At 39.6% G+C, this 17,389-nt stretch overlaps 1 protein-coding gene across 1 annotated transcript; it reads right to left on the bottom strand.

The window, feature by feature from the left end:
• Positions 1 to 909: 909 nt before the first annotated feature.
• Positions 910 to 1,806, bottom strand: LOC110566080 (putative vomeronasal receptor-like protein 4). The gene has a single exon (XM_060372760.1). The coding sequence runs from the start codon at positions 1,804 to 1,806 to the stop codon at positions 910 to 912; it is 897 nt and encodes a 298-aa protein (XP_060228743.1).
• Positions 1,807 to 17,389: the final 15,583 nt, after the last annotated feature.

The following is a 17,389-nucleotide window of genomic DNA, read 5'->3' as shown; positions in this document are numbered from 1 at the left end:
TGCATTGTGGATAGGCAATTAAACATTGTTCTATTGTACTTTAAACAAAATTAGTCAGCCTAGATTTTTCAATGAATTACTAGCACCTTAAGTATAATAATGTGACACACTGAACTTGCTGATTTTTTCGTATGTTCAATGAGAAAAATCTGATCTGTAAATGGATCTGTAGAGCTGTTCTTAAATCACAAGCAGAAGGAACTGTTACTGGATGTCCAGTATTGAAAGTAAGGTTTCAACATGTGGAGGTTTTTGTTCTCTGTCTGATATACACCATTTGAAAAATAAAGGAATACAGAACCCTGTGCCTAAGATCAACCTGTTCAGACAGTAAATCCCAAGTCAGTCAGAACTACAAAGACCCAATCTCAAACACTCAAATGTACACTGAAACAACAGAAACATAAATAATTATATGTAATTATTTATAATTATATCTGTAAGATGGAATCTAGAACTGAAATTCTTAGGTCAAAATGTGACTTTGAAAGTAATGCTGCAGAATTTCTAAGATTTGTTTCTCAAAACTAAATGTAATGCATTTCTTTTCTTTGTAACATTTAACATGTTGATGGTATAATTTAGTGGGATTCACTGTGATAATTACACATTGCTTCTATCATGGTGTGCTGCCTTGACTCTATCTGCTACCCAAACTGATGATCATCAATGACCCTTTATACACAAAAGAATATCAGCTATTTCATTAAACATCAGCAAGATTTCAAGGTATCAGCAAGATGGAGAAAGAGACATTTGAGGACTTGAAATTTCTTCAGCCTTATTACTAGCTAACCACTGTCACCATTAATCTTAGTATATCTCTTTTATGCACCAAAAAAAAAAAACTATCAAATTTCCTATTTGCATGCTGAAAGGATCAATGGATGTTTATCAATTTCTGATCTCTTACTGAGTATGACAATATTTAGTCAGGTGTCCATCTCTGTGAATCAGCATGAAGGGACTGAGAACTGCATAACCAAGGGTTAGAAACTCTGGAATATATAGTTCTGTAGAATAATTCTCTATTGTCAAAGTAATGTATAAACAAATAAAACAATCTGCCCAATAAAAGAAAAGAAAACACACCATCAGAAGGAGGACACTTTGGGCAGCTCTCAGCTCAGGGGGAGTTCTGTAGAGAACCTTGGAGTTCTGAAGGTAGAGGACATGCTGGTGGTGCTTGTGGAGAAGAAATACCAGGTAGCCACTGGCCCCTCCCATGGCACCCTGAAACACTGCATCTCTCAGGACCATGAGGGTGAGAAAAACCCATCTTGTTATCCAGCTTTCTGGCAGAAAGTAGCAATAGTTGCCACTTTTTCTAACCTGTGTTAAGTTCACACTGTTGATGTTTTTAACGTAATATGGTAAGTTCATGCTGATCAAGGAATTGAGTATCCACAGGAACAGCAGCGAGGAGAGAATGTGATGTGGAGTCCTTAGTTTGAGCCTCTGCCACATGGACTGTTTGGGACTGATGGTGATGGCCTGGACGACCGTGAGGAGACTGCTGGTGCAGAGTGAAAGGCCCCGGGACACTCTTGACAGGTAAACAACAACTTTACAAGTAGAGTCATCTAAGAAGTTTCCAAAATTAAAGGCTTCTATGGTCTTTAGCATCCCTTTTGACAGAAGCATGGTGATATTTGTCAGTGCCAAGTGAGCAAGAATCAGGTGGATAGGTTTCTTCTCGGTGCTTTGGAACATGTGCATGTAACTCACCAAAACTAAGATGTTTCCAGCAGCGCCAAGACCAGTGAGACAGAGGAAGACTGTGCCCTTGACAGGGACCAAAATCATCCTTACATCTGAGGCAGGAATACTTGATCCAGCAAACACCTTTTGGAAGAAATCATCAGTAAATCATTATAGGTATCAGCAAAAATTCTTTTAAATCTTCTGACTTTTCTGGAAGATAAGGTAATGGCATTTTATTATGCAGATTTATTAACACAATGTTTTTCTATGGCACTCTCTGTGAGTTATTTTATAAAGATTCAAATGCTATGATGAAGGCTTGTTTTCAAAAATTTAAATTTCCAAGCCATACATTTAATTTATATAGTATAAATTTTAATTTACTTGGGCAAAATTGATATATTTCACTTTTGTTCTGTCTCAGCATGGCTGAATTAACTCCAGTGACCCAACCAGTATTTCTCCAAGCATTTCACATTTCATAATATCACATTCCTGTAATCCAGTTCTGTAAACAGTGAGTTCATGCTCACCTGTCTTCCTTGCCACGCGGCATATGCAAACACCTGTGAAGTTTTGTTATTTTAACAAGTTTTGTTCCTCTCAAATTTACCACAATTTATTTCTACAGCACCTTCTATTTGCCCAATATTCCCTCATGTATTTCAATTTGATGAGTGTAGCATTTCCTGTATTTCTTCCCTCCTATTGTATCTCAGTTTCTATAGATACTGAGACCCCAGTATTTCCACAGATCCATATTGAAAACCAAATCTGATTCTATGATTATATACTGAGCCACATACATTAAGATTCTAAAATTATCTTCAGTAGGCCCAGATTTCTATTTTTACTATTGTGAGGAGAGTGGATGTGTTCAACCCCTAAGTTTCTGGGCCTTGGTTCTGGGAGAATGGTTAACATCATCTCTTGAAACTGAGGCATATTTGTGCATTATTTAACCTATGTTTTGTAGTTTCTCCAAAGTGTAGGACCATGATCGGGCAATCTAGAGACAGACTGAAAGTAATCTACCCAGGTATAGCCCAAACTGTAAATAAACATTCCTATCACATATATGTTCATATATAAATGTTATGATCTCTTAATTCTAGTGAGGGTCCTGACTCGAAGTCGAAGAATATAGCTAGATACAATGGTAGTGCTTTTACTACTTAGAAATATTCACCTGTTTATAATCACTGCAGATTCTCAACATCCAGTCCAAGCATGAGCCCCTCTAGATATGACCCACTAATTACAGTGGAATCAGCCAAAAGCATCCAGGAAAGAATTTGTTTTATTATTGTCAATGAACGTAATAGGAGAACGAAAGTGTCTACTGTGGCATCTTCACATATATATAGCTTGTTGTCTCCCCATAGCCACCCTTGGTGCCCTACCTTGTCCTTCTCCTTGCTAGTGCTTGGCATCTTAGCCAGGGAATAAGCCAAGAGAAAGATATAGAAAGGAAATAAAGAAATGAAGACATGTTTATTTGCAGATGAAAATCTGTACTTAAAAGACCATAAACCTATATCAGAATACTCTTAAAGATGTGATAAATGACTTCAGAAAGACACAGAATATATAACTAGCATACAGAAATCAACATATGTTTTGTAGTACCCGCTAAGGAAGAAAACAGTAACATATACAATATTTACATTAAACTAAAACAAGCAAACCATAAGAAACAAATGTGAAACCAGGCACAGGAAACTGTTATCTTTGCTTTTCCTCTGAATCTTTCCTCTAATCCTCCCTCATGTTTTTGATCCATCCTTCATTTTCATTTTAGTTATTCTAAATTTTAAAATATGGTTTATATAACGACTTCATCTTTTCAACTCCAATGAATTGACCTGCAGAAGATTAGCCTGCTTGCATAAAGGAAAATGCAGGTAACCACCACAGTGAGTCCACATCTGATGTCTTGATCTTCTTGTCTTGTTGTATTTCTTAAAACTGGATCTTAGTCACTCAGACTGGCCATGAACTCCCAGCAGGTCTTCTTCCTTAACCTCAGAGTGCAGGACTTACAGGTGTGAGCCACCCTGCTCTCTATTTGGAGGTGAGGAAATTACACGCTAGAAACACACACACAGACGCTGGGGTGGGGGGATTTCCAGCCCAGTGTCTTACTGTAGCAATGTTGTGCCTTACACAGGTCCTTCTCAATCCTTGAGGACAAAGAGGTGGAGATGTGAGACAGAGAAGTCTTCCTCTATTTTCTACAGGGCCAGTTTTAAATAAACGCATTTACTTCAACAAATCATTCCTCCTGGTTTCATTAAGCTGTGTGAACCTTAGATCCAAATAGTCAACCTAAGTCAACATAATCACAGAGCAGGAAGACCTCTATGATGAGCCCTTAGAAGACAGAAAGTTCTTCCAAATTTCATGGTGCAGCAGGATCAATGTCACTGCAATAGTCACTCTCCATATCCAATACGATATGGCGAGTGTAAAACAACAGAAGACTTAGCCAGGTGTGGTAGGAGCAGCTGTGATTCTAGCACTCAGAAGGCTGAGGCCAGAAGTCTGGGATTCATAACATTATTCACAGAGCTGGGAAAAATATTCTGAAATTCATATGTAGATACAAAAACAAAATACACACAGCAAAGCAGTGGGGAATAAATGAGCTAAGACAAAAATATCACATAACTTACCCTCAAATTATACTAGCAACAAAAACAAGATCTAAACATAAAACCACATGTAGAACAAATAAATAAAGGGAAGAATCTAAGTATGAACCAGTGCAGCTTCAGCCAATAACAGAAAATGTAGCCTCAGAGGACAAAAACTAGATTGATACTCCATATACTTCAAAACAAAAAAAAAAGCGTGAAAATGTGTTTAAAACGATGATGTAGGAACTGAAGCACTGGATATGTGCAAAGGAAAGCAGCTCAGCACACAGCACAGACATGAGAGTAAGATCCTACCCCAGCCAGAACTGAAAACAGCCTGCACCTAAAACAGCCTGGCCACTCTAGAGTTACCTGTGCTGAGAAAAGACTGGATAAAACTGCTAAAAGATCACCCAAAAACACTGCTGAGCTGGATGTCATGATGTCACCCAGCACCTGCAAAGTGACACCCAGAATACACCATCCATCAGCCTACAGGCAAACCAACTGAACACTTTCTGTAAGCAGCAGCAAAAATGCTTAACAAATAGGAACAATGTTCTTCATTTTTAGTCACCAGGAGCAAGTCTTTTGCCCCCAGGAAGGGTAGTCCATAGCAGCTTGAGTTGCTGCTGCCATGGAGGGTGTTCAGGAGAGCTCTAGACTCCCAGTGAGTGGCCTTGGGGCCTCTAAAGGACCCTGGAGAGGTTCTAGATGAGTTGAAGTTAACCGTGTGGATTAGAAAATTAATTAGGTATGATGCTAGGGAAAAAAAAGACATTTTAAATTAGGGATCCTGATAAAATTTTATTTAAAAAATAGTAAAGGATTTGACACTCTCTTGGCAGGCAGAGAGCACACAGATTTTAAAAATAAAATAAATCTTTTAAAAAATAATTAGTTGTTGTATCCCTAGTATGAATTAATTGTTCACATGAAGGGTCAGCATGTCACTTTGCAGCTTCTATGTGACATCATGTCCTCCAGAGCAGCAGTGCTTTCAGGTGACTTTGTAGCTGTTTTATTCCTGACTTTCCCCGGCACAGGCAACATTAGAGTGGCCAGACTGTGAGCATTGCAGGCTGTTTTCCATTCAGGCTGGGATAGGAGCTCACTCTTCTAACTCTTCCAGCTTCAGTCTCCTTAACTAGGAATTCGTGTCAAACAATGGGTCCTTTCCACAGAGTAAAAGAGATCAGGATGCTTAATTCAAATTTGGGGGTTTGTACATGTTTTATATATTTGAAATGCAATTGTACAAGCCTTTTGCCCTTCTTTGACACTAAATATTAAAGATTGCAAGCTGGGCAGGAAATCAGTTTTTAAAATAGACTTTGCAAAAAGGACCAGTGGGAGGGGAAGAAGAGAGGGTACTTAGCCCATGGCAGGTCAGTATCCAAGTGGGTTTCCTAATAAGGGGAACAGGGACCGTCTCTGACATGAACTCAGTGGCAGGCTCTTTGATCCACCCTTCCATGAGGGGGGAGCATTCCTGCTAGGCCACAGAGGAGGACAATGCAGCTAGTCTTAATGAGACCTGATAAGCTAGGGTCAGATAGGGGAGGAGGACTTCCCCTATAGTGAACTTGGAGGAGGGCATGGGAGGAGATGAGGGAGGGAGGGTAGGATTGGGAGGGAATGAGGGAGGGGGCTACAGGTGGGATACAAAGTGAACCAACTGTAGTTATTATATAAATAAAAATTTAATTAAAAAGGAGGGTAGCAGGAAAAATATGGGAAAAGTACAATGACATATACATTTTTTTCTTTTTATTTATTCTTCTATCATACAATAAATCTTGACCACAACCTCCCCTACCCAGACCCACCCTACCTCCCCTGTCCCCCAGATCCATTGTTTCCCATCAGAAAAGAGCAGGCCTCCCAGGGATATTAACTGAACACAACATAACATGTTACAATAAAACTAAGAATAAACCCTTATATCAAGCTGGATGAGGCAACCCAGTAGAAAAAAGGGGGTCTCAAACCCAGGCATAAGAGTCAGAGCTACCCCAATTCCCCCTGTTGTGAGTCCCACAAAACCCCAAGCTAAACAACCACAGCATGTATGCAGAGGACTTAGCACAGACCATTGCAGGCTCCCTAACTGCTGCTGCAGAAACCGTGAGCTCCTAAGAGGCCTGCTTAGTTAGTTCCATGGGCCCTGTTCTTATATGTTGGACCCCTCTGTCTCCTACAATCCTTTCTCCTCCTCTTCTGTGGGGTTCTCTGAGCTCTGCCTATGTTTGGCTGTGGGTCTCTCTGTTGACCTCATAGCAACATACATCTGACTCCAGGAAAGTAGTTTTAAAAATAGACTTTGAAGGGAAGGCTAGCAGGAGGGGAAAGAAGAAGAAAAGAGGGAAGTAGGGAAAATACAGTGACATGTGCATGAAATATCATAATGCTACTCATTGTTTTTCAAGCAAATACATCAACAACAAAGCAGCAGCAGAAAAGGAAAAGGAGTGTCTTTGCACTCTTATTGATGGATAATGTCTGGGTTGGCTTCCAAATTAGCTGAGTAGAATAGTGACTCTGTGCGGCCCAGCTTTCTCAAATGAAATACAAGGTTCTTGTTCCTTGATTTATTTTACTAAAATGAGATCCTCCTGAGTTACAACTCAAAATCTGGCAAGTTTGTGACTGTGACTGTAAATTTTAATCTGTTGTTTTTGTTGTTTTTATGAGACACCTGGGTCTCTCCTAGACTGGCCTTGGCCTCACAGAGGTCCACCTGCCTCTCTCTCCCTAGTTCTGGGATTAAAGGCATGGGCTGCCATGCCTGGCTTATTCTTTCATCTTTGTAATCCCCAGTAGTACTTACAGCCTCCTAGGAATGCAATGATGAAATTGACTTAATAGTTCAGTACACTGTCACATGCCAGAATGGAGACTTTAAAGATGGATGCAGAAAGGAAATCCTCAAGTTAAACAGCAACACACCTGGGTGGTTGGGAGGAAAAACAAAATAGAACATGAGGGTCACTGCACTGGAAATGTAGAAATTCACCAAAAATGAAATGGATGTATTAAAGTTACAAATCTGGCATCCTTATAAGGCAAATGAACTTTAAGATTAGAGAAAATAGATGTTTTCCACAAAAATTTGAAGAGTTTCTATTTATCTCTAGTTATTGGAAGAAAGGAGAGAACATTAGGCAAAGATTCTCCCCGAAACTCTCTCATGAAAGCAGACTCTAAACACAGGGAATGGCTCACCTATGCTTCTAGGGATCAGGTCTCCTGGAACTGGCCCCAGTTATTCTGAGCTTTAAGCATCAGAAGAATAGTGCAGGTTATCAGTAAAATGTGTGTCTTTAAGTGAAACATTGCATGCACATGTGAGTAACAGAAACTGTAATGTCTACTCACCACAGTGATGAGGAGCAGCCAGGCCCTGGGTCCTTCTGGCAAGTGAGCCTTCCCAGGTCATATTTGTACCCTCAGTGTTTGTAGAGCCCTTGTCACCATGAATATCCTCAAGGCTTTAAGACATCACTGTATCACGGAGAAGGAAGTCCTCTGCGGAGCCTCACTCCCTAAAGAATGATTTCCCTCTCCCTCCTCAATTACTACATTTGTTTGCCTCAGAAGTTACCTCTGTATTAATTATGTTTCCATTACATTATAGAAACATATGAAGTGACAAAGTGAACAACAACCAGGCTTCTGTGTCTAGAGATCGCCATGTTCCCAGTCCCCTCTTTGCCTTCTAAATCAAATGTATGAATCAGAATAGAAGCCAGCTTGTGATATGGAAAGAAGTCAGCGCCCTGTCTCAAGTCCTTCTTTCTGAGGAGGGCATGGTAACTGACACCTACATTCTGTACTTTGAGCACATCCCAAACACACGTGAGCAAACGAAGATGTCTTTGCTACCATCTGGAAATGATCTATATCACAGTGCACCATGAGATAAATGGCACCCCAAACCAGACGGACCTCCCTGTCCTTGCTCTAATTCTGCTCTGAACCACTGTATCCTTGTAACCCCAAATTGCCCCTGATACCCAGTGCATGATACAGGCTTGGGCTGTACATGAAAGAAAGCCCTTCACTGGATTCATCCTTGATTTTGAATGGGAAGTTGAATCCTGGGTTGTTAGACTGGTCCCATAACAATACTCTTCTGTTGAGAATTCTCTGTTTACCTCTGTGCCCACTTTAAATTGGACTATTTGGTTTGTTGGTGTTTAATTTCTTGAGTCATTTGTATATTTTGGATATTTGCCCTTTGTTTAGATGTAGAATCTGGGAAGATGTTTTCCCAATCTGTAGACTGTTGTTTTGTTCTATTGACAGTGTCCTTTGCCTTACAGAAGCTTTTCACTTTCAAGAGGTCCCATTTATTAATTGTAGATCTTAGAGCCTGAGCTCTTGGTGATCTATTTAGGAAGGTGTCTCCTATGCCAATCAGTTCAAGGATCTTCCCCACTTTCTGTTGTAGCAGATTTAATGTATCTAGATTTATTTTTGAGGTTTTTGATCTACTTGGTCTTGAATTTGGTGCAGGGTAATAAATATGGATCTATTTGCATTTTTCTGCATGTAAACATCCAGTTAGGCTAGCACCATTTGTTGAAGATGTTTTCTTTTTCCCAGCAGATGCTTTCTTTTTTCCAATGTATGGTTTTGGCTCCTGTGTCAAAAATCAAGTCTCTGTTGATGTGTGGGTTTATTTCTGAATCTTTGATTCAATTCCATTGATCAACCGTTCTGTTTCTATGCCCATGCCATGCAGTTTTATTACTATTGCTTTGTAGTATAGTTTGAAGCCAGAGATGGAGATCTCCCAGAAGATCTTATTGTACAGGATTGTTTTTGCTCTACTGGGGTTTTTTGCTTTTCCATATAAAGTTTAGAATTTTTCTTTCAAGGTCTGTAAAGAATTTTGTTGGAATTTTGATGGGAATTGCATTGAATCTCTTGATTGCTTTTGGTAAGATGACTGCTTTTACTATGATAATCCTGCCAATCTATGAGCATGGGAGCTCTTCCATCTTCTGATATCTTCTTCAATTTCTTTTGTCAGAGACTTGAAATTCTTGTCACCTAAGTCTTCTACTTGTTTGGTTAGGATTACATCAAGATACTTTATATTATTTGTGGCTATTTGGAAGTGTGTAGTTTCCCTAATTTCTTTCTCATCCCATTTATCATATGTATACCGGTGGTCTACTGATTTTTTAAAATTCATCTCATATTCAGCCACTTTGCTGAGGTATTTATCAGCTGTAGGAGTTCTCTGGTAGAATTTTTGGGGTTACACACACACACACACACACACGCTTATGTATATATATGTAATCATATCACTTGTGAATAGCAATACTTTGACTTCTTCCTTTCCAATTTGTATCCCCTTGATTTCCGGGAAAGAGGGGAGCCTGTCCTTCCCTAGAATGAATGATAAATCTCATCTATCATGTTTTAAGGAGTGGAGTGACTGAGAGAGAAAAAGAAAGAATTTATTTACTGAATTAGGGACATACTTTTAGACTTTGGGCAGTTTAAGGGATTATAGGGGTGAATGTGTTTTGATTTGCTGGGGTTAGAAATTCCAGAGACACCTCATTTGCATATCCCCAGGTGCTGTCTTAACAGGTTCAACTGGGAGAAAGGAGTTGCACTTGTTTTTTTGTTTGTTTGTTTGTTTGTTTGTTTTTCAGTAAGGACTATGTGACTTTTCTCAGGTAGAGGATAGGGGGTTTGGGCTCCCCAGATGAGGCAGAGAAGAGGGAGCCCTGCTGACAAAGGGAGTCCATCATTTTATGCCAAACTCAGAGGCTATTTGGAAATGCCAGACTTCTACCTTAACAGAAGAGTTTCCTTCCCCAACATATAATAATTTATTTAAGAAAATTAAGACTAGTACAAGTTCACCTAAGACTATCTCAGGTTTTCTACAAAGGTGGAAAGTGTATTCTTATCCTCTTCCCATTCCAACATCCCTATCTTGTGACTTTTAGCTTATCATTGGTACTGCAAGGGACACTTCTGTCAGTAATCAGTACTTTTATTCCTCTTAAAGCCAGAGGAGAAGAACAAGATGGGGCAGGTGGAGGTGAGGACTTTTCACTTTTCTGGGGGTGAATTTGCATAACAGAGTGCAGATGACAGTGAGACAAGCATAGTCATCGCAATAAAGCAGATGTGGTCCTCAATTGTTTGATGTTGCAGAGTTCCAAAAGTGCGAGGAAAGTAGTGACAACAATGTGGGACAATTCTAACCATTTCAGATCTTAAATAATGACCATGATAAGCTCTGGCAAACTGGTTTCCTCAAATGATGCAACACAGATCTGGAGACCATGTTCCTGAACAGGTCCTCACTCTTAAGCCATTTTGCTCATGATTCCATGCCCCATCTTCCCTGATGCTGTGCAGGACAACTCTGCTGAGCTGTGGACTAAGAGACCTGAGTACTGAGGATATACAGGAGATCTTCTAGGTAAAGACCATGTAGTGCGGTCTAGCCAATTGTAAGAATATTGGTGGAGTTGAGAACTCAGAGCCTCAGGCTGTTAATTCTCCAATATCCTGCTTGTTCATACTTTGGGCAAGGTCCTGGCAGCAGGCAAGGCGTGGGACAGTTCTTTGCCAGGGTTAGTGTTACCAGAATTCAGGTGGACCCATAGTCTTCTTGAAAGAGAACTTAGGGATGCCTCTAAGATCTGACAGTTTTGTCTATCATAAGAAGCTTTTTTAATTAAATTTTTAATATTTTTTCTATATTTATTTAGTTAGTTACTTAGTTAGTTGCTTAGTTGGGTAGTTAGTTTAAGACAGGGTTTTTCTGTGTAGTCTTGGCTGTCTTGGACTACCCTTTTAGAGCAGGTTGGCCTTGAACACACAAAGATCCACTTGGCTCCACATCCTCAAGAGCTGAGATTTAAAGCATGTACCACCATGCCTGACATAACTAAGCATTTTAAATGCCACATTTAGCAGATCTCTGAGGGCTTTGAGGGCCATTATTTCTTTATTTGTACCTGACTTTATTAAGTATACCAGATTTTATTTTTATTAATTACACTTTATTCATTTTGTATCCCCCAATAAGCCCCTTCCTCCTCCCCTCCCGGTCCCACTCTCCACCCCCGCCCCTTTCTGCATGCATGCCCCTCCCCAAGTGTACTGATAGGGGAGGTCCTCCTCTCCTTCTTTCTGATCTTAGTCTATCAGTTCTCATCAGAAGTGGCTGCATTGTCAAGGTTCTAGGTAATCTCCATAAATAGTCCTTGGTTGGAGTATGAGTCTCTGGGAAGTTCCCTGTGTTCAAATTTTCTTGTTCTGTTGCTCTCCTTGTGGAGACCCTGTCCTCTCCGGCTCTTACTATTTCCCACTTCTTACATAAAATTCCATTCACTCCACACAACAGTTGGCCATCAGGCTCAGCATCTGCTTTGACAGTCTGCACAACAGAGGCTTTCAGAGGCCCTCTGTGGCAGGCTCCTAGGTTGTTTCCTGTTTTCTTCTTCTGGGTTTCAGAGGCCCTTTGTGGCAGGTTCCTACATTGTTTCCTGTTTTCTTCTTCTTCTGATGTCCATCCTCTTTGCCTTTCAGGATGGGGATTGAACATTTTAGTTATGGTCCTCTCTTTTGCTTAGTTTGTTTAGATGTACAGATTTTAGTGGGTTTATCCTATGCTGTATGTATATGAGTGAGTATATACCGTGTGTGTCTTTTTGCTTCTGGGACAACTCACTCAGGATGATCCTTTCCAGGTCCCAACATTTACCTGCAAATTTCATGTTTTCCTTATTTTTCATTGCTGAGTAATACTCCATTGTATAGATGTACCACAGTTTCTGCATCCATTCTTCAGTTGAGGGGCATCTGGGGTGTTTCCAGCTGCTGGCTATTACAAATAAAGCTGCTACAAACATGGTTGAGCAAATGTCCTTATTGTGCACTTGAGCCTCTTTTGGATATATGCCTAGGAGTGCTACGGCTGGGTCTTGAGGAAGTGCTATTTCTAGTTGTTTGAGAAAGCGCCAGATTGCTTTCCAGAGTGGTTGTACAAGTTTACATTCCCACCAGCAGTGGAGAAGGGCTCCCCTTTCTCCACAACCTCTCCAGCATGTGTTGTCACTTGAGTTTTTGATCTTGGCCATTCTCATGGGTATAAGGTGAAATCTCAGGGTTGTTTTGATTTGCATTTCCCTAATGGCTAATGAGGTTGAGCATTTATTTAAGTGCTTCTCTGCCATTCGATATTCCTCTACAGAGATTTCTCTGTTCAGCTCTGTTCCCTATTTTTTAAGTGGATTACTTGGTTTGGTGCTTTTCAGCTTCTTTAGTTCTTTATATATACTGGATATGAGTCCTCTGTCAGATAAAGGGTTGGTGATAATTCTTTCCCAATCTATAGGCAGTCGCTTTGTTTTGATGATGGTGTCCTTTGCTTTACAGAAGCTTTTCAGTTTCATGAGGTCCCATTTATTGATTGTTGCTTTTAGAGCCTGTGCTGTTGGTGTTCTGTTCAGGAAGTTTTCTCCTGTACCAATGAATTCTTTGATCCACTTGGCCTTCAGTTTTGTGCAGGGTGATAAGTATTGATCTATTTTCATTTTTCTACATGTAAACATCCAGTTGGACCAGCACTATTTGTTGAAGATGCTATCTTTTTTCCATGGTATGGTTTTGGCATCTTTGTCAAAAATCAGGTGTCCATAAGTGTGTGGGTTTATTTCTGGTTCTTCTGTTTGGTTCCATTGATCCACTATTCTGTTTCTATGCCAGTACCATGCTGTTTTTATAACTGTTGCTATATAGTACAGCTTGAGATCAGGGATGGAGATACCTCCAGAAGATCTTTTATTGTAGAGGATTGTTTTAGCAATTCTGGGTTTCTTGTTATTCCATACGAAGTTGAGAATTTTTCTTTCCAGGTCTGTAAAGAATTGTGTTGGCAATTTGATGGGAATTGCATTAAATCTGTAGATTGCTTTTGGTAAGATGGCCATTTTTACTATGTTAATCCTGTCAAGCCATGAGCATGGGAGATCTTTCCATCTTCTCATATCTTCTTCTAATTGTTTCTTCAGAGACTTGAAATTTTTTTCATACAAGTCTTTGACTTGCTTGGTTAGGGTTACACCAAGGCACTTTATGTCATTTGTGGCTATTGTGAAGGGTGTTGTTTCTCTAATTCCTTTCTCAGCCCTTTTGTCTTTTGTATACAGGAGTGCTAATGATTTTTTTGAGTTAATTTTGTATCCGGCCACTTTGCTGAAGGTGTTTATCAGCTGTAGGAGTTCCCTGGTTGAGTTTTTGGGGTCACTCATGTTTACTATCATATCACCTGCAAATAATGATAATTTGACTTCTTCCTTTCCAATTTGCATCCCCTTGATCTCCTTCAACTGTCTTATTGCTCTAGCAAGGACTTCCAGCACTACCTTGAAGAGATATGGGGAGAGTGGGCAGCCTTGTCTTGTCCCTGATTTCAGTGGGATTGCTTTAAGTTTTTCTCCATTCAGTTTGATGTTGGCTATAGGCTTGCTGTATAACACCTTTACTATGTTTAGATAGCGCCTTGTATCCCTGATCTCTCCAATACTTTAAACATGAATGGATGTTGGATTTTGTCAAATGCTTTTTCAGCATCTAGGGAGATCATCATGTGTGTTTTTTTTTTCTTTCAGTTTGTTAATATGGTGGATCACATTGATGGATTTCCGTATATTGAACCACACCTGCATACCTGGGATGAAGCCTACTTGGTCATAGTGGATAATATCTTTGATGTGCTCTTGGATCTGGTTTGCAAGTATTTTAAGTATTTTAGCATCAATGTTCATAAGGGAGATTGGCCTGAAATTCTCTTTCTTTGTTGAGTCTTTGTGAGGTTTAGGTACCAAGGTGACTGTGGCTTCATAGAATGAGTTTGGTAATGTTCCTTCTGTTTCTATTTTGTGGAATAGTTTGAAGAGAATTGGTGTTAGCTCTTCTTTGAAGGTCTGGTAGAATTCGGTGCTGAAGCCATCTGGTCCTGGGCTTTTTTTGGATGGGAGACTTTTGATGACCGCTTCTATTTCTTTGGTGGATATAGGACTATTTAATTGATTTACCTGGTCCTGATTCAGCTTTGGTAAGTCAAATTGATCAAGAAAATTGTCCATTTCATTTAGATTTTCAAATTTTGTGGCATATAGACTTTTGAAGTAAGTCCTATGATTGTTTGGATTTCCTCAGTGTCTGTAGTTATGTCCCCCTTTTCATTTCTGATTTTGTTGATTTGGGTGGTGTCTCTCTGCCTTTTAGTTAGCTTGGCTAAGGGTTTGTCAATCTTATTGATTTTCTCAAAGAACCAGCTCTTGGTTTCATTGATTCTTTAAATTGTTTTGTTTCTAAGTGATTGATTTCAGCCCTGAGTTTGATTATTTCCAGCCGTCTACTCCTTTTTGGTGTGTCTGCTTCTTCTTTTTCTAGGGTTTTTAAGTGGGCCATTAAGTTGTTTGAATGAGCTGTCTCGAATTTCTTCTTGAAGGCACTTAGTGCTATGAACTTTCCTCTTAGCACTGCTTTCATTGTGTCCCACAAGTTTGGGTATGTTGTGTCTTCATTTTCATTGAGTTCTAGGAAGACTTTAATTTCTTTCTTTATTTCTTCCCTGACCCAGCTGTCATTTAGTAACAAGTTGTTCAGTTTCCATGTGTGTGTAGGCTTTTTGCTATTTCTGTTGTTGTTGAGGTCCAGCTTTATTCCATGGTGATCAGGCGAGATACAAGGGATTATTTCAATCTTTTTGTATCTGTTGAGGCTTGCCTTGTAACCAACTATATGGTCTATTTTGGAGAAGGTTCCATGAGGTGCTGAGAAGAAGGTAAATTCTTTTGTGTTTGGGTGTAAAGTTCTGTAAATGTCTGTTAGGTCCATTTGATTCATGACATCTGTCAGAGACATTGTTTCTTTGTTTGATTTCTGTTTTGTTGATCTGTCCTTTGTTGAGAGTGGGGTTTTGAAGTCTCCCACTATTAATATGTGGGGATCTATATGTGGTTTAAATTTTATCAATGTTTCTTTAACAAATGTGGGTGCTCTTGTATTTGGGGCATAGATGTTCAGGATTGTGATGTCTTCCTGGTGGAATTTTCCCTTGATGAGTATGAAGTGTCCTTCCCCATCTCTTTTTATTAATTGGTTGAAAGTCTATTTTATCAGATATTAGAATGGCTACTCCTGCTTGTTTCTTGGGTCCGTTTGCTTGGAAAGTCGTCTTCCAACCTTTTACCCTCAGGTAATATCTATCTTTGTGCCTTAGGTGTGTTTCTTGTATGCAACAGATTGCTGGGTTTTGTTTACATATCCATTCTGTTAATCTGTGTCTTTTTACTTGAGAGTTGAGTCCATTGATGTTGAGAGAGATTAATGACCAGTGGCTGTTAGATCCTTTGATTTTGATGTTGGCTGTGGTCATCAGGTTGTGTGCTTGGTTGCTTTTTGTTTTACTGTAGTAAGGTTAATTATTTCCTGTGTTTTCTTAACAGAAGCAAATTTTCTTGGGTTGTATTTTCTCTTCCAGTGTCTTCTGTAATACTGGATTTGTGTGTAGTTATTGTTGAAATTTGTTTTTGTCACAGAATATCTTGTTTTCTCTGTCTATGAGGACTGAAAGTTTTGCAGGGTATAGTAGCCTGGGCTGACATCTGTGTTTCTCTTATGATATCCGTCCAGGCCCTTCTAGCTTTCATAGTCTCTGTTGAAAAGTCAGGTATGAATCTAATGGGTTTGCCATTATTTGTTACTTGGCCTTTTTCCCTTGCAGCTTTTAGTATTTTTTCTTTGTTCTGTATACTTACTGTTTTGATTATTATGTGGCGGGAGGATTTTCTTTTCTGGTCAAATTTGTTGGATGTTCTGTAGGCCTCATTTATTCTTATTGGCCTCTCCTTTAACTTGGGGAAATTTTCTTCAATGATTTTGTTAAAAATATTTTTTGGGCCTTGGAGAAGGAAGTCTTCTTTTTCCTCTATACCTGGTATTTTAGGTTTTGTCTTTTTATATTGTCTTGGATTTCTTGGATGCTCTGTTTCAGGAATTTTTTGGATTTAACATTTTCTTTGACAGATACATCGATTTCTTCCATTGTATCTTCTACACCTGAGATTCTTTCTTCCATCTCTTGTAGTCTGTTGGTTATGCTTACCTCTGTAGTTCCTGTTTTCTTCCCTAAATTCTTTCTCTCCACAATTTCCTCCATTTGTGTTTTCTTTAATTTTTCCAGTTCTATCTTCAGGTCCTGAGTTGTTTTGTTTATTTCCTTCACCTGTCTGATTGTATTTTCCTGTTTTTCTTTTAGTTCCTTCAACTCTGTTTCTTTTATTTCTTTCAGTGATTTAATTATTTCTTCTCTGAAGGCCGCAACCTGTTTGTCTGCATCTTCCTGTATTTCTTCAGAGATGGCCATAATCTGCTTTTCTTTAACTTCCTCCATTTCTTTATGGATCGCCATGATCTGTTTGGTTTTATCTTCCTCTAATTCTTTACGTATTTTATTTGTTTCCTCTATTATCCTCTTCATCAGCATAGATGTAAGGTCATCTTCTTGATTTTCTATTATGTTGAGCTGTCCAGGGCTGTTCTCCCCTGGATGGTTGGCTTCTGGAGATGCCATATTGCTCTGTCTTTTGTTGTTTGCGCTTTTACGCTGACCTCTACCCATTGGACTGTTTTACGTGTTGGCTCTTAGTTTCTGTGCTTCCTGGAGTCCTGAGGTAGGGAGAATCCTCTTGGCTGGAAGATGATTTTTCCTGAAGGAGGCCTCCTCTGCTTTTTGGGCATGGTAACTGTATGGCCAGTGTTTCTCAGGAATTGCCACTGCTCACCTCAGGTGTATAGACCTGAGTAGTAGCTGTGGTCTTTGTTAGGCCAGGGGAGGGCTGGCTCTCCTCTTACCCATAGGAGTTCCCAAGACAGCTGCCTCACTGCTGGGTTTCTCGTTATAAATTTAGTGAGCTGCTGCTGTTGTTACAGTTTTCCAGGTACAGTCCTCTTGAAGAACCTACTGATTCCCTAGCTGTGGGGTTTTCTCC

Source organism: Meriones unguiculatus, chromosome 19 (genome assembly GCF_030254825.1).
Source record: "Meriones unguiculatus strain TT.TT164.6M chromosome 19, Bangor_MerUng_6.1, whole genome shotgun sequence".
Lineage (NCBI taxonomy): Eukaryota > Metazoa > Chordata > Mammalia > Rodentia > Muridae > Meriones > Meriones unguiculatus.
The sequence above is the reverse complement of the archived record's forward strand: the minus strand, read 5'-3'. Positions and strand labels throughout refer to the sequence as shown.

Excerpts from the sequence above, each read along its gene's own strand:
- LOC110566080 (XM_060372760.1), bottom strand. The coding sequence starts at position 1,806 with ATGATTTTGGTCCCTGTCAAGGGCACAGTCTTCCTCTGTCTCACTGGT.